Here is a 23,384-nt window from a genome sequence, read left to right on the forward strand (position 1 = left end):
ACAGTGGAAATTAATTCCATGTTTTCTTATAATATTACCAAGTGGCAGCATATATATTGAGAATAGCAGAGGGCCTAACACGGATCCTTGCGGCATCCCATAGTCTACTGACGTTATCTTTGATTTAACATATACCTGATATAACATATACCTGTTCTCAAAACTAAGCTCATGCTCCACTCGTCACCATGATGGTAACCCTACAAAAAATATAACAGAAACTCTTTTAAACTAATGCTCTACTGCTGCTTGCTTAATATTGGCAGCAGGTGGGTGTGAGTTCATCTGCACACACAGTCACTTGGACAACAGCCTGGAGTCAAGAAGGGCAGCAAGAAGCCACTCTTCTCCCTCAAACAACCCCCCTCCCCCCTCCAAATCAATGACAGAATTAAATTCTGCAGAAAGTACAAGGATTGGACAGCAGAGGACTGGTGCCAAGTTATTTTCTTTGATGAAGCCTCCTTCTGACTGTTTGGGACATCTGAAAAATTGATTGTCCGGAGAATAAAAGGTGAACGCTACCATAGGCTTGGCCGATGTCTACCAAATTGGCATCAGACGATGTCTACAGTGAAACATTGCGATGGACAATGACATCGGGGGGTTGCGTTTGAGTATTAAGCTCTGTTAATGTGGTGCGCGTCTGGGGAAAGAGAACGTACACGGAGCTGAAAGGGCTTGAATGAAGCGTGTTTGGCTTTAGATAAAAACTACTATAGTATATAGCACTGCCACTGAAATATTACCACAAACAAAAGTGCTTGTGGTGTGATCCGCACCGCTGTTTTGACGCTCTGCTCACCTCATCTAGAAACAGTTTCAGAAGTTTATGAAGAAGGTTCAACACTGTAAATATTGACTCTTTAAAAATATTGAATGTTTTTGCCAATAAAAGCACTTACAACTATAGAAACATGAGAAAATCTACAAACACTGAAGCAGCAAACTTTGTGAAACTGCCAAAACTTTTGGCCTAACTGTACATTAATCCACTAATGTAGTGCACTCAATGAGTGAATGAATGAGCGGACGCTGAGTGCTGCAAACTCCTTCCTCTGGCAAGACACTGGATTCGCCACAACACTCAGTGTGCATGGTTATCCTCTAGCAACAAGCCGTTGAGTGTACATCGTCTTTATACACTCGTTGATATGCGTTATGAGATTGAACGAATGCACTCGATGATGTCCTATGGTTTCAGACACAAACAGTCCCCTCAAATAATGTATTTAAGTATATAAGGGAATAGTATTCTGGGAATAGGCGCCAATGATTACATGAATGATGTAGTTGTGATGGTAGAAAAAATCATGCTATATAAAGCATAATTTTTCAACGGTCGCAAAGTTATTTCCTATTTAATGTACCCAGACATTCAATTTCAGACATGCTTCAGTTTCAAAACCTAGTGAGCTGCCTACCTAGACAGCATTTTAAGGTAGCCAAAAGGTACTAAGATACGTTCACTTTGACATTAAGGGTACATTGTCAATTACTCGACACCGATATGTTAAAAACAGAAAAGTTTTTCCTTTGCGTTTTTCACACACAGACGACAACATTGTCAAAACATTGTCAAAATGACAGCGGTGAGAATTCATAGTCATTTCCAAGTCAAAGAAGGCGGAGCCTACCTATTAAATCATTGCCATGGTCCAGGGGTGGGCACATCCAGTCCAGGTGGGCCACTGTCCTGGAGAGTTTAGCTCCAACCCTAATCAAACACACCTGAACCTGATTATTAATGTTTTCAGGATTACTAGAAGGCTACAGGCAGGTGAGTTTGATTAGGGTTGGAGCTAAACTCTGCAGGACAGTGGCCCTCCAGGACTGGAAGTGCCCACCCCTGCCATAGACCAATGGCATTTCGGAGATGTTTAACAACTGGTGGAAAGTATTCCTGGAAAGTTTGCACTGGCAAGCTGTTTCAAACTACAGAAACAAACTCCAAAAGACGTTCCTTTTGGCCAGATTTTGTTCGAAATTACATCACATGCATACATTCTTTGATTTTACTAAGTGTATCGGGGCCTTTAGGATGCGGTCTTAGAAGGCAGCTGCCTATATAGGCAGTAGATAGCAGGGCAGCTCTGTAGGTTTTGGAACAGGACCATGTACTTTCATGCACCTACACACACATTGATGTGATCCGCATGTTTCATATACCACTCTGAAGTTTCCTTCTCTCTCAACCTCCTTCTCGCTTTCATTTTATTCCCCCTTGTTTTCTTTCTCATCTCCCCTGACATTTGCAGAAATACTGCTGGTGATTCGCTTTGATGAAGAAAGCGGACTGCTGTGTGTGTGTCCTGAGAGAAAAAGATAGATGGGAAAGTCTATCCACATGGTAGCACTAACTCATGCAATGCTTAACTCTCATCCCGGCCCCAATAGTTCAGCTGTAGCAAAACACAGACCAAAGACTAAATGGTTGTTGAGCCTCTGTAGTCATCAGGGAAGGTCATGGTGCTGCTCCCTTTATCGAGGACATTTGTAGACTCATACACCGATGCATATTGTTCTTGTATTTTTCTACAACAGGAGTACCTAATTGTTGTTGTTTTTGATGAGGATTTGCACTAGAACTTACACATTGCACATTTTAGCAGAGAAGACTGAAAGACTTTCTTGACTGTTGTCATGGCATGTGTGACTTGATTTTGCTCCTCATTTATTTTTCTTTCTTATTAAAATGAAGTGTATTTTTTGTTGTGGATGTCCCAATTGGGATACAGGATGTGCAATTTTCAGAGAAATTTTCATATTATATATTTTGGTTGCATTTGTGAGGTTGTGTAAAATAGGCACATAATCGATATATCGACTCCTGAATCTAATAGAATCGTAATCGTATCGCAGAATGTTTTGAGGTATTGACAAAAATAAGAGAATCTATATATCGTATCGTGACAAAACGTCCAATTTACACACCTAATAACCATCAGTAACTGAGTCAAATTGCTGATGTTTGATGAGTCTATAAAATGCCAGACGAATAAACACAGATGCAAAAAAAATTTTAAAGATGAAATTGTGCAAAATTGTAAATTCTGCTGGGAAACCTTGGGTCCTGCCATCCATGTGGATGTTACTTTGACACGTACCACCTACCTAAGTATTGTTGCAGACCATGTTCACCCTTTCATGGAAACGGTATTCCCTGGTGGCTGTGGCCTCTAGCAGGATAATGCGCCCTGGCACAAAGCAAAAATGGCTCAGGAATGGTTTGAGGAGCACACGAATTTGAGGTGTTGACTTGGCCTCCAAATTCCCCAGATCTCAATCCAATCGAGCATCTGTGGGATGTGCTGAACAAACAAGTCCGATCCATCGAGGCCCCACCTCACAACTTACAGGACTTAAAGGATCTGCTGCTAACATCTTCGTGCCAGATACCACAGCACACCTTCAGAGGTATAGTGGAGTCCATGCCTTGACGGGTCAGGGCTTTTCTGGCAACAATAGGGGGCATATATATATATATATATATATATATATTTATATATTTATATATAGTCTAAAAGGTTCAATAAACTGTTCCGTTTAAATATATATTTTTCGGACTATCTTTTCATATGTCAGGTTTACAAGTTAAAACTTTTTAAAAAACGTTTCTTTTAATTCTTTTGCATATCACTTTTTTTAAAGCAAAAGCACGTTCTTTATGATTGGCACCCAAGACAGCTCTGTATTAGAGCATTCCTGGTAAGCACAGCCTAGTGTCTCTCTGCTTTGTCATGAGAGCTCTAGAAATACTTCGCCCGGCATGAGGGACACGGAGTATGTCAGTGATAAAGCAGTGACACGGCATGGAATTCAAGGTGGCCATTACTCAGTGACTCTGTGGTTGCTGGCTATTGTTAATGAAGTCATCAGCCAGCTAATGAAGCAAAAGTCCTTTAGAGACACCATAGGCTCTCAGTACGGCTCTTACACTCTAAGATCCCGTCGCCCATTCGTTTCACTCCCCCTTGATGTGCCTCTCACTTCACAATGTCCTTCATTCCTCCTTGGTATTCCTCTAACTTCTGTTCATTATTCTTCTCTTGTCTGCTCAGAGCTCGCAAAGATTGATTCAGTCTGACGGCACAACTCTTCTGGGTAACGTTCATGGTGAATTTATTGGCAACTGTCAGTCAGATTTTTTCTAGAGAGGTACTTTGTTAAACGGTGCGGCTTGGTGCTTAGGGTTGTTCACAAGTTGTATTGAAGTAGGATAAAGTTGACTGACAGTTATGAATGTGGCTTGATGATGATTGACACATGCTCTGTGATTTGATTGGCAGGTATGATGTTAGGGGGAGGCTGCGGCAAAGAGCTGGCTCACTGGATAATTCATGGGCGTCCCGAGAAAGACATGTATGGATACGATATCAGGTACGTTTAATGTGAGCAAGTGCTGCTGCGTGTACTACTTTATGTACTGTTTGGGGAGGGGCTATGTGTTTGACCGGCCAATGGGAGACGAATTTGGAATTTCAACATTTTGAGTCAGACAGGACACAAGAAATTACCCCGTGGCAGAACAAGTTAAAAAATATTCAGAACAATTCATTGAGTCAGTTGTTTGATGACTGAAACCAATGACTCACTCTTAAACCAAACTGATGATTTGTGAACATTTTTGACTGATTCACTAATGGTAAATGGTCTGCATTTAAATAGCGCTTTTAACAGACCTACGGCCATCCAAAGCGATTTACATTTGCCTCACATTCACCCATTCACACACTCATTCACACACCGACGGCGGTGTCAGCCATGCAAGGCGCCATACAGTTCGTCGGGAGCAACTGGGGTTAGGTGGACCTAAAGGAACCAATAAGAGTCATTAGTTCACAATTCAGACTACATTAAGAGATATGGCTTAGTGCAATTATCCAATTCCAAAGGCTGCAATTTAATAAAGTAAATATATGTGTTGCATGTTTTGAGAGTAAAGCACGGCACTGTGTTCATTTACATGTGAGAAGAGCTCATCAGTTTGGATCATTTAGAATTTGGGAACACAATATGCGCCAACTACCTTCCCAAACTTGTAATGATAAGCGCTTATAAACCAGTTGTTGTCAGCCATAAAGATGCTTCAAGGGCTTCCTGCGGTTTTCTGCCAAAATAAAAGCTGTTTTAAAGGTGCACTATGTAATTTTTTTTCAGTAAAATATCCAAAAACCACTAGGCTAGTGTTGTGTATTTTGTTCAGTTGAGTACTTACAATATCCCAAATGTTTCCAACTATTTGTAAATCGTGAGAAAATTGCTATTTTACCCAAGGAACCGGGACGTGTGAGGGAGTCGCCTGTCAATTGCGTCATATCTGCATTACCCTCGGTTTCCGGTTTTATTTTGCAGAAACGCTTTACTCTCACAGCAGTCTGCAATAAGTGTCATAGCTGCCACCGAGCGAACGCCCAGAGTAACGTCATAACATCATTTTCAACACACTCAGATGTATCTAATATGATAAACAGAGCTGCGTTACCTCATACTCATGACCGGAAAAGCGGAAATGGCGGCGGCGACTGTGCCATAATAAAGGTCCCGCTGCTCGCAAGGGATGTGTTCCGCACTTCTTATTAGCAATCGCTCCTGCGGCCTTGCTCAGGTCCACAACACTCGGTCCTGAGTGTTTTTTAACGTATTAACACAACGTTATTAATCTCATCCATGAACATGATTTCTGCCCGAGTCCTATCCCGATTCTTTTCCACCGCTGTGAGGTGAATACATCGTCTGTATACATAAAGAATTAGTCCGGCTAGTAGGCTATCGCATGTGAGGAGCATGTTCTTCAATGGATCATTTACAGCCTTTTCTCACAGCATCTGGAGTAATTAAATGTATCATTTTGATGGCGGATTGTATTCCAGAAAGGCCCAAATGACATCATCAGTGACAACTGTAGATTTACCCATGGTCAAAAGCAAAAGAATAGACTGTACGGAATCTACAGGTAACGCTAATACACACTAAATACACAGTCACGCAATGCTAAGGCTGTTAAAGGGTTAGTTCACCCAAAAATGAAAATTCTGTCATTAATTACTCACCCTCATGTCGTTCGACACCCGTCAGACCTCCGTTCATCTTCAGACACAAATGAAGATATTTTAGTGTAAAGCTGATGCTGAGAAAGGCTTCAGATAGGTCTCCATTGGCATTCAGTACATTTACACTCACAAGACCCATAAAAGGCACTTAAAACGTCGTTACAAAGTCCATCTCACCACAGTGGCTCTACAATAATTTTACGATGCGACGACAATAGTTTTTGTGCGCAAAAAAAAATCTAAATAAGGCCTTTATCCAACTTGTTCTTGTCTTCCGTGTGTGCCTCCACGACGCATGCGCGAGAATATGACGTAGATCCGGGGTTCGGGAATCCATGAAATACACACTTAAGCCCCATTTTGAGAACTACGCCGAGACCTAAAGCAGATCAATGTAGAATTCAACAGCTGAGATACGCGCGTCTTGTAAACAAATCGCTTCTGGGTCATAAAGTTCCAAGTTCGCTGTTGAGATTTTAACGTTAGTGTTTGTAACGTTAGGTGTTCGTCGGATAACGTTAAGTATGAATGAGCATTTAACAGACTGGTTTGCAGAACAGCGCTGTCATCTGTTTACTTCCTTGCTACAACCTATTACAGGAAAACACATCGATGAAAAATAAATCAGACTTACAGGTTGTGGCCCGTAAACAGCTTCTGTTTGTAAATCCAGCTTTCAGGACAAGCCGTTGTGCATATCCTGTATTGAACTCGCGAAGTTTGTGGAAGTTGTCCTCCATGAAATGTGCAGCGCGCGCGTCGTGCATCCACGCACTGGCAGTGTTTTTTTCACGCAGCTGACGTTGTGCAAATCCGGCATTGAAATCGCGAAGACGGTGGATGTTTTCCTCTGTTAGATGTGCTTCAGGGAGCCCCGCGCGCGCCTGTTCCCCGCTGTCTCATAAACATGTGCAACATGTTGTATGTTAAACGCTCTGCAACGCACCCCCGTCCCAAGGAAGGCTGAACAGAGCAAGTACCCCAGACCTGTAATCCGGATGAAAATAACAGCGTTTCCTTGGCATCGCGGCAACAACACTCCAGCCTAACTATACCACAACAGCGCCGCGATACAAAATGGCCTCACCCCCCCTTATTTAATATTCTCGGAGGAGGGGTTTATGTAAATATTGAGCCTGTTGATGTCACCAACCCTGGAGGAATGTCTGTAGTCGCCTACTGGCCGTTTGCTGTAGTTCTTAGAAACTGATTTCTTTAAAAGCAAATATCTCCCTTTGCTTTAAACTTTGAACGTTGTAACTTTGCAGATGTTGTTTATGCTCAAGCAGCAACATTACACGCTAGCTAAAGTTAGAATAGTGAAATCGTGGTTTACCACCCCTTTAACAATTTGAGAACACAGTATAACAATAGTAATAATTTGCACGGTTTGATGTTATAAATGAGCGATCTGTAGATTTAATCACCGTTGGTAGCGCGATTTATTGTAATGTTTTGTTCCCAAAAGTGTCAGACATGTTACTTATTGTTCAGATGACATTTTCCGGGGAAAATTCTTATTTAGGTTGCACTCCAAGACGTAGAATTTGTGATTCTGAAGTACAGTATCCACACCGGTGCGGTGACTGACAGCAAGCCGCACAAACTCCTCAACAAATTTGATTCATCCACGCTGAGGAGCCTCCGATGCACAACTCGCGTACAAATAACTGTAATTTCAGGTTTCAAACAGAGATGGTGATACAGAGACAAAACTCACGGACTACAGCTTTAAGAAATCCATAAATATTAATATTGCAATTTTACATTTGTGATTAAAACGTTATTATTATTATATTTTCCTAAAAATTTTTTTTTTTATTTTACTGTAAAAATAACTTTTCTTTAATATTTTTATTTAGTAGTAATAATATAGTTTTACAGTACAATTATTATTATTATTATTTAGTCAAAATTATTATTATTTATAGTAAAAATTGTGCATCCCTACAAACCTGAAACTTTTGTTTCTGCATTTAAAATCACAATTGCAATTTTTATTAGGAAAAAAATGCAAATCGATTTGTTTCTAAAAACCATGCAGCCCTAAATCAGACTATTCTGACACAGGAAACAATGTGTTTTAGCATTTTAGAACGTGATTCCTCCACACCAGTGAAATAATTCAGGCATTCAAGAACCAGTAACCAAAGTAAACATCATGAAGATCATGCTTTTTTCCAAATATCTAATTTAATAAAAAGCTCTAGAGGGTGCAGGCTGATAGTCCTTTACATGCAGTCTGCAAACAATCACATCATTACCGCATGGCGCAAGCTGATTGATCTCTGCTTTTCCTGCAGCTAATGAGATTGCTTGCTCAACATTTAAATATTATGGTTCGCTGTTTGCTGTTTGCTGTAGGCTAGTTGGCAGATTTACTCTGAAACCTTCCTAGATCTGCTACTGGATTTATGTATGTCTATTCATGCAGCAGCAGCATATCTTACATGCTCAAATCAGTGTCTAGTGTCTGTGTATCTATTAGCAGTAACAAGTCCATACTTGCTCTGCAGCAGTGTAGCAGATGTAGTCCACCAAGACCAAATTCAGTAACATTGCCATATTCATTAACATACTAAAGCTATTTCAAGAGTTGTCATAAAATAAGAATCAGGTGCGTCTCAATAATCAGTAAATTAATCAGTATATCGTGTATATGAATTCGGGCACTGGTAAGGACAGTAAGGAAGCTGGCTTACTAATATTGGGATACTGATGACTCTATTTCTGGCAACATGACGACGTCCTCATTGTACAATGTCACTACTGGTATTAATGAAGAACAGCAGAACTGATATCTTTCTGACATTTATTTTTTAATGTTATTTAAAATTCATAATGATAAATACTTTGCCTGTTACATATACGTGCAACATTTCAGCCGTTAAGAAATAATAAATGTTAGCTAGATTATGTTTATTACCTGCCTAGCGTTTTATGTTTGTGCTGAAATATAATATAATAATGGTTTGTGTTTTTAAAAAATCTATTGCGTGTCTTTGTGTAGTTGGCTCAAGTGATTTTTGTTCCCTTAATGGAAGTCGTGAAGCGTGAAACATAGTGCGCATCAATGCTCCCTGGTTTTCACAGTGCATTGTGGGACTTTTTTAGGGAGCGAATGTTTCAGTGCACTGGTAGGATTTTGCGATTGAGACAGCCTTTAAAATGGCCGACTCCCTGATCAGTGCCCTGACTATTGAACTAGGGAGCTTATTGAATCACACCCTACTGTATGTTCATGATTTCCAGCCCAATTAGTGTCAATAGGATTATTACAAAAACCACAGTGGCCACACTATACCTGTTTATTCACAAAGCTCAATCTGTGGAAGCATCATGACACCAAGCTCAGGACATCAGATGAGCGGTATTATCAAGGTCAGCTGCATTCACTGCGGGCAGCACTCTCTGAACTCGCTGTCCAGCCTCGGCTAGAATTCGCTCCTGTGCCTTGAAAATAAGGTGACGTGTGTGTGTATGTGTATATGTTTCTCTGTTTCTTATTTAATCTCCCTTTGTCTGTATCTCAGGCGGTTCCACCATTCCCTGACCGACAACAACCGCTGGATCAGAGAGCGAAGTCACGAGTCATACGCCAAAAACTATTCGGTAGTTTTTCCCTTTGACGAACCTTTGGCCAGCCGCAACATGAGGAAAGATCCCTTTCACCAGGTTTTGCCCTTCTCTTACATCTCTTTATCACCTTATCAACCTCTGACTCAAGACGCCTTTGTTTTGCAGTTCATAATAATCAAATATGATTCCCTATATATGCATGCACATTAGATAAGTAGCTCTCAACCAGGGGGCCTCGAACTTCCAAAGAGACCTCAAGATGACTTACAATTATTTAAAACTAGCAAACAAACATTAAAATAAGCTAAAACAACTAAAATATATTTCTTATTATTTGGTCAGCTTAATTGGCTTCATCAAGAGAATAATGTAGCTACGTACTAATGTGAAATAAATGTGCCTTCCTTTTTTTTCTCTCCTCCTTGTTCTTTTTGTTTATGTCCTGTTTTCACACCCGTCTTCCTGTCAGTTTGTAATTGCTTGTATTGAGACCAAAAAAAATTCCAGAAGCCTATGGCGAGAACAAATTGCGTTAATTATATCAAAACGTCATCCTTTAAGTGTAAATCATTATTTAACTTGAGAAATTTCACAACATGGCAACTTAGCTTACACTTACCTAGCCAAAAGTGTTATGTGTGAATCTATTAGCCAGCGTTTCGCTGCCAGCATCTGTGGGTCTGCTCGAAAGACTTGTTGCTAAGCTACTGCTAAAAAGATGATGTTTAAGTGTTTCCAAAAATACCACTTTGTTCTGGCTAGGCTCCAGGCGTGAAGCCGCACAAGAAGGCTTCATCCTAGTGAATAATAGCCTGCTGAAATATAGATAGCTAGCAATAATAACACTCTGCGTTCATTTAGACCACTGAGCCTCACTAAGATGACTATAAATTAGACATTCCTCTTGAATATTTCATCTCTTTCGGGCTTGGAAATCTTAATCCAGCTAAGTGCTAGCAAAGGGATGTAATACTGATATAACTTGGTTAAAAAGACACCTGTCTTTCATCTAATCTCAAAAGTTAACTTTTCAACCTTCATTTATATCAATATGTGTGTTAGAGGAATAGTTCACCCGAAGATGTGATTTTTGTCATCATTTACTCACTCTCATTTCGTTCCAAACCTGTATGACTTTTTTATTTTTCTGTTGAACACAAAATATGATATATTGAAGAATGTTTAGGCTGTTCTTTTCCATATAATGTATGTTTTTATTAGGGCTGCACAATACATTGATATATAATCGATAATGCAATATGGCTTAATGTAATCGCTAAAAGTAAAGGTATAGATGCACAATTTCGATCATGAGCTGCTTGCGTGAACAAAGTGCCACACTTAACTCTGAAACCGGCTAACCAGCAAACTAAAATCTCAATGGTTTATCATTTAAAAATTAAGAAATTAAGTAGTATTTTATTTTCACAGTATGCTATAAAATCACCCATTCATTCTAGAATGATTAAAGGGTTAGTTCACCCAAAAATGAAAACGATTGGAATCCTCCACCGTCTCCTGAACCTTCACAGTTGGATGATTATCTCTGGGCGGGGCATGCTGAACAGCAGCGTCCCACTCCAGTGCCATTCTTCCTGGAAGTGCACATGGAGGTCATGAAGTCTGCCAGAAACCACTGTCTCCTCCGCTCTCTCTTCCCTCGATGGTGGGGCGGTCAAAGGGTGTGCGGAGATCCCACAAGTGGAATGTGCAGTTGCGGTGCAATAGTACCTGGAAAAAGCTGCCACCTGACATCCGTGTCTGCTATCCAAGGCCTGTAAGTTCTCGGCTGCAATCACAGCCAAGGCTTACAGAGCAGCTGGACAGGCTCTCTCAACCCTTCATGCCAAGGCCCTCCTGCAAGTATACTAGGCCAAGGCGCTAAAAGAGCTGCAGAACATCATTCTGACCCCGGGTTGATGCAGGAGCTGCGTACAGCGATGGAACTTGCCCTCTGGGCTACAAGATTCTCTGCACGGTCCCTGGGACAGACGATGTCCACGCTAGTGGTCCAGGAGTGCCATCTCTGGCTGAACCTGGCTAAAATGGAGGTCGACAAAGTTCGCTTTCTCGTCTCGGACAGCGATTCTATTGAAACTGTTTCAGAAGCTCCTGGGGCATATGGTATCCGCAGCTGCAGTCACGCACACAAATCACTCCAATCGGTCGCCGTACTTTCAGCCGAGGTCAGGTGTTCAGACCTTAATTTTCTCTAGAATAAGTGTCCAGGCATGTTGTTGTCTCAACTGATGCCTCCTGCATGGGCTAGGGGGGCTGTATGCGACGGGCAAGCAGCCTCTGGCTCCTGGACAGGACAGTTGTTCTATTCCCTGACCGAGGGAACCCTCGGCACAGATGCACTGACACACAGCTATCCCGGGGGCCTACACAAGTATGCGTTTCCCCCAGTGAGCCTGCTCCCACAGGCACTGTGCAAGGTCAGGGAGAACGAGGAGCAGGTCTTGATGGTTGCGCCTTACTGGCCCACTCGGACCATGCTCCTCACGACAGCGCCTCCCTGGCGGATTCCCCTGAGGAAGGACCTGCTTTCTCAGGGATGGGGCACCATTTGGCAGCCACACAGAGGACTTAAGTGGCTTACCTCCAGTAGTAGTTGACATAATCACTTCAGCAAGAGCCCCCTCTACAAGGCATGCTTAAGATTTGAAGTAGAGCCTCTTCATTGTTCATTGATTGGTGTTCTTCCCTGCTTGATCAGCCCAACTACCCCCCCCCCCCCCGCCCCCGCCTAGGCTTACTTAGTTGGGGAAATTAAAGATTGTCAAATTATTATTGACCTGACTTGACCGACTCGCATTCTTGTTCAACGAAACATGCCTGGAATTCGAGCCTGCCAACTCTCATGTAATCCTAAGACCCTGGCTGGATACTTGCCCAAAGTTCCCACCACTCCTTCCACGAATTAGTTGGTGAATTTGCAAGTGCTGCCCCCAGAGGAGGCAGACCTAGCCCTTGATTTGCTGTGTCCTGTTCTTGCCCTGCTTTTGTACATGGACCACATGCTTAGCTTCAGAACCTCAGAATGGCTCTTTGTGTACTTGGAGGCCAGCAGAATGGAAAGGCTGTGTCCAAACTGGGTAGTGGATGCCATCGTCTTGGCGCACCAATCACAAGACGAGCCGTGCCCCCTCGGAGTGAGAGTTCTTTTAAAACTACTTTTATGGTGATTTTTGCAGGTTGCCCCTCCTTTTAAGTTCTACTGGAGATTTTGACCAACATAATGTTGAATAAATGATGGTAGAATTTTCATTTTTGGATCAACCATCCCCTAAATTCACAAGCTTTCTATTACTGACATCACATGATTGTATATGCTCAGGAAATCAATTGTGCAAACCTTGATGGCATGTAGATCCTTGTCAGGTTTATTTTTCTAGAAACTTCTGCTTTCCATTTCTTCTCAATGTCTATCACCACCTATTTGACACATACTTCTATAAATTCCTCTGTTAAGTAACATGGACAGCATGTACCCTAGTGGCTCATTGGCATGGGAACAGTGGCTGAATTAATTCCTGCAAATGATATTTTTAGCCTGGGCCTATTAAAGAACACTAGCATTATCATTATGAAAAACAATAAATAATAGCGTTTCATGCTGGATAAGACAAGCTGCTGTGTGTGACTCATGAAAAGCTTGTCAGCTCATACTTTACTCCAGTAGAATAATGTATGGACTTCAAAAACCCTGGAGAAGGAAGGCAAATTGCCTAGCAACCAGTGTTTCTCTGGCCTGGGAGATAGAAAGCGAGAATCTGGTGCTGTGTGGGGGGCCGGGAAGGAGGGTGGACCAATTCCTTCTTTTTGTTTTAGAGCTTAAGAATAGCTGGAGAAATCGTGACGGGCTATTTTGAGCGCTGGAAAACAAAAGCATGAGGCAAGGATGCCACATCCAAAATATTTTATTCTGCCTAAACTGGCATTTCTGCTCAGAATCAGTTTTGATTAGGGGTGTTTGATGAGGCAAGCATCACCATTACTATTACCTACATGGTTAGGGACCCCATCCCTATGCATAACTTATCCCACACTATTTGTGGTACAGACATGAATGATACCTCAAATTGTGTGACTAGTTGAGGAGTCCAGTTATAACTTAAACTATTTTGGACCAGGACTTGGATCACAAAACAGTCACTTAATAATGATGATAATAATGTAAGTTTGCAATTTTTGTATTGTTACAGTGTCTATAGTATATGTAAATTAAAAATGGTACTCTTTGTCAGTGTTAGGACCGAGAAATTCACATTTATTTGTCACCCGTGTTTTGCGTCATCAGACTTTTGACAGCTTGAGGGCTTTCATGAAAACTACAGATTGTACTTCCGCAATTTTGTATTCACACCTACGGACAGTCGGATTGATAAAGGGTTATCAACAAGACAGTTATAGTAAGAGTATATTGGGGCGGTATATTGACACACCTCCGATATTTTCGTTTTCCAATATAACTGTTTTAGTTCACTTAAGACATAACAGACTGTGTTTAAGTGGATAATCATCAACACAGGCATTTTGACATAATTTTGGCCTAATTCTATTTTATACCCCTTTGCCTACCCCTATGCCTACCCCTTGCCTCTTGAAACAGAGTGGCGTAGGGGTGAAAATATTCCCCTACAAAATGGGACACCACTACTACACCATTACATGTGTCTTGTAACATTTAACCAGTATGAACAGCAATGAAGTGCACATATCTTACAGAAATCAGGCGCAAGCACATTTAACAGATTACTCACTCCCAACGTTGTTTTGCGCTGTATTTGGACATAAGAAAACTGCGCTCGTTTTCAGTTCAAAAGCGCACAAGCCTTCGAGTTTCCTAAGACGATACAGAATGATACAGAACATATAAGACTGGCGGAGCCGCTTTTCCATCAGGCCAAACTGTTATCTTTGTTTTTTTAACCATTCCATTTTGTGACAATCCGAGCCGGCCGGTACGGATATGGTTTCGCTTTCTACTGTGGTGTTGCGATAACGGAGCTCTTTGCAATGTAATACAAAAGAGTCAGTTGTTGCCTTGGTAACACAAGAGTTTACAGATGATAAGTGACATAAATAGTGACTGCGTTATGAAGGATGACCAGATATTTCTTTTAACTCGATTATTAATTTGTGTTCACATCACTCAAATATTGCGTTTAGCAAACTACGGAGAAACTGGCAGTCAGGCAACACACAAGTGATCAATCCCGAGTGGCAGCATCACTACATGCATTCTAGCAGTAAAAAATTATAAACTTTCATAAAGCAATACTGGGCCGATCTTTCAGATAGGTGATTATAGTTTTTGGGGGGCTAAGACATCAGACAAAAACGGTCTAGATTTGCCCCTGTAAGAGTAGGTTTATCTCTGAAAATTGCATCATACTTTTTCTACTTTTAAACAGGGTTTTGGTAAAAATACTATAGCAACAGCTTCCTTACTTGTACGTGACAGCGTTTTGCTTCGGGAGGTTGGGCAGAACTGACAGAACAGCCGTTTAATTACAATTGTTTCCCCTCCTTTTGTGCTCAAATACTGTGTTCTTTGTCATCCAGTTTGAAATGTTGACTAGAAACATGGAGATTTTTCAGATATTCCGTCGCTGTGTTCTCTCCATATTTACCATTCTTTGCTGCCGTTAGCCACTGCCTACAACGCTCTGGATCCTTCACTGGAAATCGAAATATTTTATATTTGATGGTTGTGTTATTTAACAGGTGCTACAAGAACACGGCTGTGTGTTTCAAGAGAGACATGGCTGGGAGAGACCTGGATGGTTCAACCAAGATGGTCCTGCTCCAGTAAGATTTCAACACACACACCCACACACAATCAACCGCCTCTGTTGACGGTTGATTGATTTGTCTGCTAAATCGGTGTTTGCTACTGGCCTTTTCTCAGGTTCTAAATTATGATTACTACGGAGCCTACGATGTCCCCAAAAACACTGCGTACAAATACAGCGGGATACTTGGCAAAGAGTACACTTTTGACTTCCCTCCACATCATGATGTGGTGAGCAAACTCTGTAGATGTTTAAATGAGTGTTTGTTTCCAGTTCCATTATTTATTAAAACATTTTTGGGGGGAATTTCAAAAAATTTATAGATTTTACATTTTTGCTTAATCCCAGATTCGTGACGAGTGTCTGACCTGTAGGAATGCTGTAGCTGTGTTTGATATGTCTTACTTTGGTAAGTTTTACCTGACTGGTCCGGATGCAAAGAAAGCAGCTGATTGGCTGTTTACAGCTGATGTCAACAAAGCTCCAGGTGAGAATCTCTGTGATGTCTGTCTGCCAATTCAGTCTCCCATCCATCCACACTGAGTGTATCTATTTCAACTTCATTTTTACTATTCTTCATATAAACAGGTGAAATCAAAAAGTTGATTTATTTCACAAATTCCATTCAAAAAGTGAAACTTGTATATTATATTAATTCATTAAACACAAACTGATATATTTCAAATGTTTATTTTAATTTTGATGTTTATAACTGACAGCTAAGGAAAATCCCAAATTCAGTATCTCAGAAAATTAGAATATTACTTAAGACCAATACAAAGAAAGGATTTTTAGAAATCTTGGCCAACTGAAAAGTATGAACATGAAAAGTATGAGCATGTACAGCACTCAATACTTAGTTGGGGCTCCTTATGCCTGAATTACTGCAGCAATGCGGCGTGGCATGGAGTCGATCAGTCTGTGGCACTGCTCAGGTGTTATGAGAGCCCAGGTTGCTCTGATAGTGGCCTTCAGCTCTTCTGCATTGTTGGGTCTGGCATATCGCATCTTCCTCTTCACAATACCCCATAGATTTTCTATGGGGTTAAGGTCAAGCGAGTTTGCTGGCCAATTAAGAACAGGGACACCATGGTCCTTAAACCAGGTACTGGTTGCTTTGGCACTGTGTGCAGGTGCCAAGTCCTGTTGGAAAATGAAATCTGCATCTCCATAAAGTTGGTCAGCAGCAGGAAATATCAAGCATGAAGGGCTCTAAAACTTCCTGGTATACGGCTGCGTTGACCTTGGACCTCAGAAAACACAGTGGCCCAACACCAGCAGATGACATGGCACCCCAAACCATCACTGACTGTGGAAACTTTACACCGGACCTCAAGCAACATGGATTGTGTGCCTCTCCTCTCTTCCTCCAGACTCTGAGACCCTGATTTCCAAAGGAAATGCAAAATGTACTTTCATCAGAGAACATAACTTTGGACCACTCAGCAGCAGTCCAGTCCTTTTTGTCTTTAGCCCAGGCGAGACGCTTCTGGCGCTGTCTGTTGTTCGCGAGTGGCTTGACACAAGGAATGCGACAGCTGAAACCCATGTCTTGCATACGTCTGTGTGTGGTGGTTCTTGAAGCACTGACTCCAGCTGCAGTCCACTCCTTGTGAATCTCCCCCATATTTTTGAATGGGTTTTGTTTCACAATCCTCTCCAGGGTGCGGTTATCCCTATTGCTTTTTTCTACCACATCTTTTCCTTCCCTTCGCCTCTCTATTAATGTGCTCTGTGAACAGCCAGCCTCTTTTGCAATGACCTTTTGTGTCTTGCCCTCCGTGTGCAAGGTGTTAATGGTTGTCTTTTGGACAACTGTCGTGTCAGCAGTCTTCCCCATGATTGTGTAGCCTACAGAACTAGACTGAGAGACCATTTAAAGGCCTTTGCAGGTGTTTTGAGTTAATTAGCTGATTAGAGTGTGGCACCAGGTGTCTTCAATATTGTACCTTTTCAATTTTCTGAGATACTGAATTTGGGATTTTCCTTAGTTGTCAGTTATAATCATCAAAATGAAAAGAAACAAACATTTGAAATATATCAGTCTGTGTGTAATGAATGAATATAATATACAAGTTTCACTTTTCGTTGTGAAATAAATAAACTTTTTGATGATATTCTAATTATATGACCAGCACCTGTAGTATCTAGTCACATTGTTTTGTCTGACCACATAGTTTCAGTGGTAAACCTTTCTGAAATGTAATCATCTTGACTGATTGTGTATTTCAGGGTCCACAGTCTACACCTGCATGTTAAACAAAAGGGGTGGAGTTGAGTCTGACCTCACCGTCAGTCGTTTGGAGCCAAGCCCCGCCCACCTCCCACTGACACCTGAATCTAATGGTAAACAACACACATGATTTATTCTGTTCAGGGTCACATAACTGATGTGTAAGGCACTGTAACAGGACGTTATGAGTTTCTCATCAGCATGTTAGGAGGAGGTCATGAGTTTATATTCACATCACTCTGTGTGTGTGTGCGCTGAAGGTGATGCATACTACCTGGCCATTGGAGGTGGTGTGGCCCAGCATAACTGGAGCCACATCCAGTCAGCGCTGCAGGACCAGGGTTTCGGCTGCACACTAATAGACCACACTGAAGACATGGGCATGATCAGCATACAGGGACCAAAGAGGTTGGCACAAGCACACACACACACACACACACACACACACACACATAAATAGAATAAATCTAGTGAGTTGTTGAGTATGTATTCCTTCTTTTGGCCAAATTCTAAAGGCCTGTTCAAACCAACAACAATAGCTATAATCATAGCTATATTAGCATCCACACCAACACATGATAACATTCTGTTTATTATTAGTGCTCACAGTTTTGTCGTCTGCCACTTTAAAGTGCCCCATTATGTTTTTTTGAATATGCCCTTTCATGCAGTGTATAATATCTTGTTTGTGAATGTAAACGTTCTGCAAAGTTGTAAAGTCGAATGTGGATGATAAATTAAGTTATTGTCTCTCAAAAGAAAGAATTGACTCCGCCTATACGAGTTACTTTTGTTTAGAATCCTACAGCGGACCTACATTTGCCTAATGCCCGTCTATGTTGTACGTTGTCTGCCCGCGAACAATTTGACCCGCCCACAAATGCCATTTTACTTAAGACTGCATCTCAAATCTCAGAAAATCTCTGGAAATCTCTGTAAAGATGAGTCAGTACCCAGTTTATTTGGACCAGCTTGCTCCTCGGAATCACAACCTGTAGGTATGATTAATTATTGATGTATATATTTTCAAAATATGTAGTTTTGTGTTGTATATTGTGTAGGTCTCCAGCTAACTCGCGTTATTAATGTCTTACTGAAATACTTCTGCAAATCAGCTGTGGGCCACTATTACCTAAAACGGTCTCTATTAATGCTGATTGCCTGTCGTTCTTACTACTTTGAGCAAAGAGAAAGGATGGAGCAAGATTTGTTTTGCAAACTTCATTCAAGTAAGTGCTCGGGTAACATATGCACCGTTATTGATACAGTTATTACAAGTCTCGCATGTGCACCACAATAAATTAGAAATATAAACATGGGTTTGTTTATGGACATCTACTTATTAATGCTGATAGTGAGGAATAACAGTTGCAACATCTCATAATGTACCTAAAAATGAGTAGTGTATCACTGAGAAATGTCCTGCTCAAGTCGTCCAACACAAACCTCCATCACAAGAAGTTCTTCCAATGTTTCATCATCGGACTCGCGCTCGGATTGATGTGGTAAAATCAACTTTTTTTTAAACTTTTGTCAGGAAATCTTATGCATCCACTGGTAGAAAAAAAACCTCCCTTATACTTCTCTCCACTAGAGAAAAACTCATGTTTACTTAAAATTTAGCAAAATCTCTAACAATACACTTTATAACGTCGCCACAATATATCATCATACTGCCAATCCCTATGCTACTGTATGTATTAAAGTATCTTTAGCTTAGCAAGTATTACAAGTATTGATAAAATGGTCCAAGTAAAATGTTACTATTTTATCCAATAAGTTCTATGTATTTTAAAGTTTCTTCTTGTTAGCTTAGCAACATGCTAATATCAAACTTGATCAAAATCTGCTGCCTTTTTAGAATTTTCCAAATCAGTCACTTATAAGGTTTCATTTCAGTTAGGATGTTCCCTTAGTAGTCAGTTGCCTATGCAGACCACACAGCCAACACTTTTTTTACACTGTTTCGTTCATTCATGCACTGCCTCACCTCCACCATATTGCAAATTGAATGGGTAAAATTGAAATTGAGGACTTTAAATTCAAGATTCACTCTTTTCCACCTTCTTTCTTTCCTGATGTGCTGCTGTATGCAGTAATAACATCATCTGTCTGTCGTCTCTCACCTGAAACCATTCCACATGCTGTCTCTCTCACCTCTGCCCTGTAAACAGCTGAAAAAAGTGAAAGTGACATGTGAAGGCCAAGTATGGTAACCCATACTCGGAATGTGTCTTCTGCATTTAACCCATCCAAGTTAGTGCACACACACCAGGACTAGTGAGCAGTGAACACACACCCACACACACACTGCAAACTGAAAGCACACACCCGGAGCAGGGGGCAGCCATTTTTGCTGTGATCCCAGGGAGCGATTGGTGGTTAGATGCCTTGCTAAGTCATTTCCTGCTGGTATTGAGAATTGGAATTTCCAGTCTGACTCTCTAACCATTAGGCCACAATTGCCATAGCCATAAGGAGCGAGGATTGTCAAAGGAGCCAAAAGTCAAATATTATACAGTATTTTTCCACCCTCCCTATGACCCTATAGGACATTTTTTTACTGTCCGTCCCATTTTACATGGGAAATTGACAGCAACCAATGGGTCAAGATTTAGCTAGTTAACATTGGAAGTTAAGCCCTGTTGGTAGATACTGTATCTACACCATTCCTATGGACAAAAAAAAACCCTCCATTGATGGCCATTCATAAGTAACTGCGTATTCTAATAAATTGTTTGCCAAGCAATGTATAAATTGGATCATGTTATAGTAAATAACATAACATTTTCCAGTGCTTGATGCGCTTAAAAGCATGAGATGGACTTTTATTTTGTTTTTATCCCTGTCTGCTGTCTTTTATGTAGACAGTCGCTCAGGACAAGTGGTTTTTGCAGCTTTGTATCAATAAAGGGTCTTTTTTGACTGAAAGTAGTTCTGAAACTGTTCTGTTTCAAAAGATCAAGGGAAGTTAGATGTTTCATTAAATTTTGCTCATCAAAACAGTGTGTCCTTCCACTGTGTCCTTCAATCCTTTTCCGTGACCAGATGAAAGCTAGATGAAAGAGTTAGCAGCTTTGTGAAATCTCCCTCTTCATCCTCCTCTCCTTCACTACTCTTCATGGCTTAGGAGAGGGCAGTGGTTCCGTCACATCCTAATGTGAACAGCAGTGTTTCTAATGAACAGGTGCTACTATCATTCCCTTAGCGATCTCCATAGGTTCTCAGTCTGCTCCCTTATTCATCATGCCAATGCACTGAAATGTTCGCTCTCTAGAGATTTTCACATAGTCAAGTCACCTTTATTTATATAGCGCTTTTTACAATGCAGGAAAATAATGCAACAGAATTTGATTCGGCTGTACAGCCGCTCTGAAGAAAACGGTGATGTTATCCAGCTCATTTCAATTATCATATAGTGACAATGCGGGCAGATCAGTAATTTAGTTGAAAATATATTGAATATTTAGTTGAAAATGTAGTGTCCCCAACTAAGCAAGCCAAGCCAAAGATGACAGTGGCAAGGAACCAAAACTCCATCAGGTGGCATAATGGAGAACCTTGGGAGAAACCAGGCTCAGTCGGGGTGCCAGTTCTCCTCTGGCCAATAAAAAACACCATAAAAACTCTGAGAATCAACTGCTCACTTTGTTCACTTCCATAAATGATATCATGTCGTTTTAGAGGAATATTCTGGGTTCAATGCAAGTTAAGCTGATTCGGCACCATTTGTGCCATAATAATAAAAAAAAAGAAGCAGCAAAAATCAAGGTGATGAGGCATTTACAGTGAGAAAGTGAATGGGGACAATTTTTGTTGGATTTAGCAGCAGAAATGTGAAGCTTCTAATTTTAAAGCTGAATTTACAGCATCTTTACTCCAGTCTTCAGTGTCACGTGATCCTTCAGAAATCATTCATTTTTATTTGCTGCTAAATTACCATCTATTATTATTGGTACTCACTTATTAATAATGGTTCTCATTATTATCAATGTTAGAAACCATTTATGGTTACCTTGATATATTTTTTCAGGATTGTATGATGTTCAAAAGAAACATTATAAATGTCTTTACTGTCACTGTTTAATGTGTCCTTTCTGGATAAAAGTATGTCATTTTTCTTTTATTTTACCCCCAAATTTTGAATGGCAGTGTAGCTTTAAACAATGCTATAAATGCTATAAATAAATGCAAAAGGTTACTTGATGTCTTTTTTTCTCTCTCAATAAAATCATCTTAACAGATTGTTTATGGTCACTTCCATTGTAAGTGCCTCACTGGATCCAGATTTTTTTTTATATATATATATAAGTAATGGTCAAAATAATTTTTTGTTGTAATCAACATTATGCCAGAAGTGCTGTCGATTGAACTCAAAGCTCAACGTTTTTTGTGTGTGTGTGAATCAATTCATTTGGTAGTGGTTGAATATACAGATTTGTGTCATAGGGAACTAGTGAGTGGAATGAGACACGTCCCAAGTAGATACAGCTGAGGAAACATCTCTGAGTAATGATGTACTAGCGTGATTTTATAGTTGGCCTTGTCCTCATGAGAGTATTTTTGTTTAGATTTATTACATTGTCTTGAGAACTATGCTTTCCTCCCTCAAAATGTGTTTTACCCAAGTACGACATGTTCCAGGAACAACAAAGGATGTTTGATTCAAGGAACTTGTTCTACTAGTGCAAATCTCATTGTTTGTGAATATCTAGACATGATTTAGGGGAGCCAAGAAGCTCATAAGATGCAGTGTATTTGGGTAAAGATGTTCTGAGCCGCATTCTGTCTGAAAGGCTGTTGTGTGCATATTGAAATGATCCCTGTGTCATATGGGATCCTGTCAGGACAGGAGTGAGATTTATGCAGCGTTGGCAGAGCAAGCGACAGTGCGCTTATATTGACTCCTGAAGTGTAAATGCATGCTTTACCATCATCTAAAAACATGCTTCCACAGCTGTGTTCGCAATGTTCTGAAACGACTGTGAGCTTGACCGAAGGGTGATGATTTGCAATGAAGTCAGGAGATGGAATCAGCAGATGCATGTTATATCAGGACATTTTATCAGCCAAAGCGGGCAGATTTTGTTCTTTCCTACAAAGAACATTTTAATGAATATGAAAATGAGAATTCATGACATTTATTCACCCTTATGTCTGTCTTAGGAACACAAAAGCAGTTATTCATAGCAGAATGTGTGTATATGTGTGTGTGTGACCCTGGACCACAAAACTTTTAATAAATAAGCTTTCTATTGATGTATAGTTTGTTAGGATAGGACAATATTTGGCTGTGATACAACTATGCAAAAAAATCTAAATATTGAGAAATTCGCCTTTTAAAGTTGTCCTTTGCAATGCATATTACTACTAATAATAAATGTTTTACAAAAGAAATGTACAAAATATATTAATGGAACATGATCTTTTTTGTGGTCCAGAGCCCCATATATAAGCATATATATGCAGTTATTTGATCAAAAATACAGTAAAAACAGTAATATTGTGAAATATTATATCAATTTAAAATAACTATTTTATATTTTCAATATATTTTCAAATGTAATTTATTCCTGTGACGTCAAAGCTGATTTTTTTTTTAGCATCATTGCTCCAGTCTTCAGGATTCTATGATGAATGTAAAGTTCAAAAGAACAGCATTTACTTGAAATAGAAATACGTGTGTTTGAATATATAAGGTGTGTATACAAACTATAT

At 40.4% G+C, this 23,384-nt stretch overlaps 1 protein-coding gene across 4 annotated transcripts in view; it reads left to right on the forward strand.

Moving 5' to 3' along the window:
- Positions 1-23,384, forward strand: part of sardh (sarcosine dehydrogenase) — a 72,806-nt gene that overhangs the window by 23,879 nt on the left and 25,543 nt on the right. For all 4 annotated transcript variants that reach the window (XM_079804518.1, XM_079804520.1, XM_079804521.1 and 1 more), the window contains 7 exons: positions 4,290-4,380; positions 9,587-9,728; positions 15,366-15,449; positions 15,550-15,663; positions 15,782-15,920; positions 17,666-17,779; positions 17,927-18,074. In XM_079804518.1, coding sequence (XP_079660644.1) covers positions 4,290-4,380; positions 9,587-9,728; positions 15,366-15,449; positions 15,550-15,663; positions 15,782-15,920; positions 17,666-17,779; positions 17,927-18,074 — 832 coding nt within the window. The remainder of the gene's footprint in view (positions 1-4,289; positions 4,381-9,586; positions 9,729-15,365; positions 15,450-15,549; positions 15,664-15,781; positions 15,921-17,665; positions 17,780-17,926; positions 18,075-23,384) is intronic.

Source organism: Gobio gobio (assembly GCF_949357685.1).
Source record: "Gobio gobio genome assembly, chromosome: 22".
Classification (NCBI taxonomy): Eukaryota; Metazoa; Chordata; class Actinopteri; order Cypriniformes; family Gobionidae; genus Gobio; species Gobio gobio.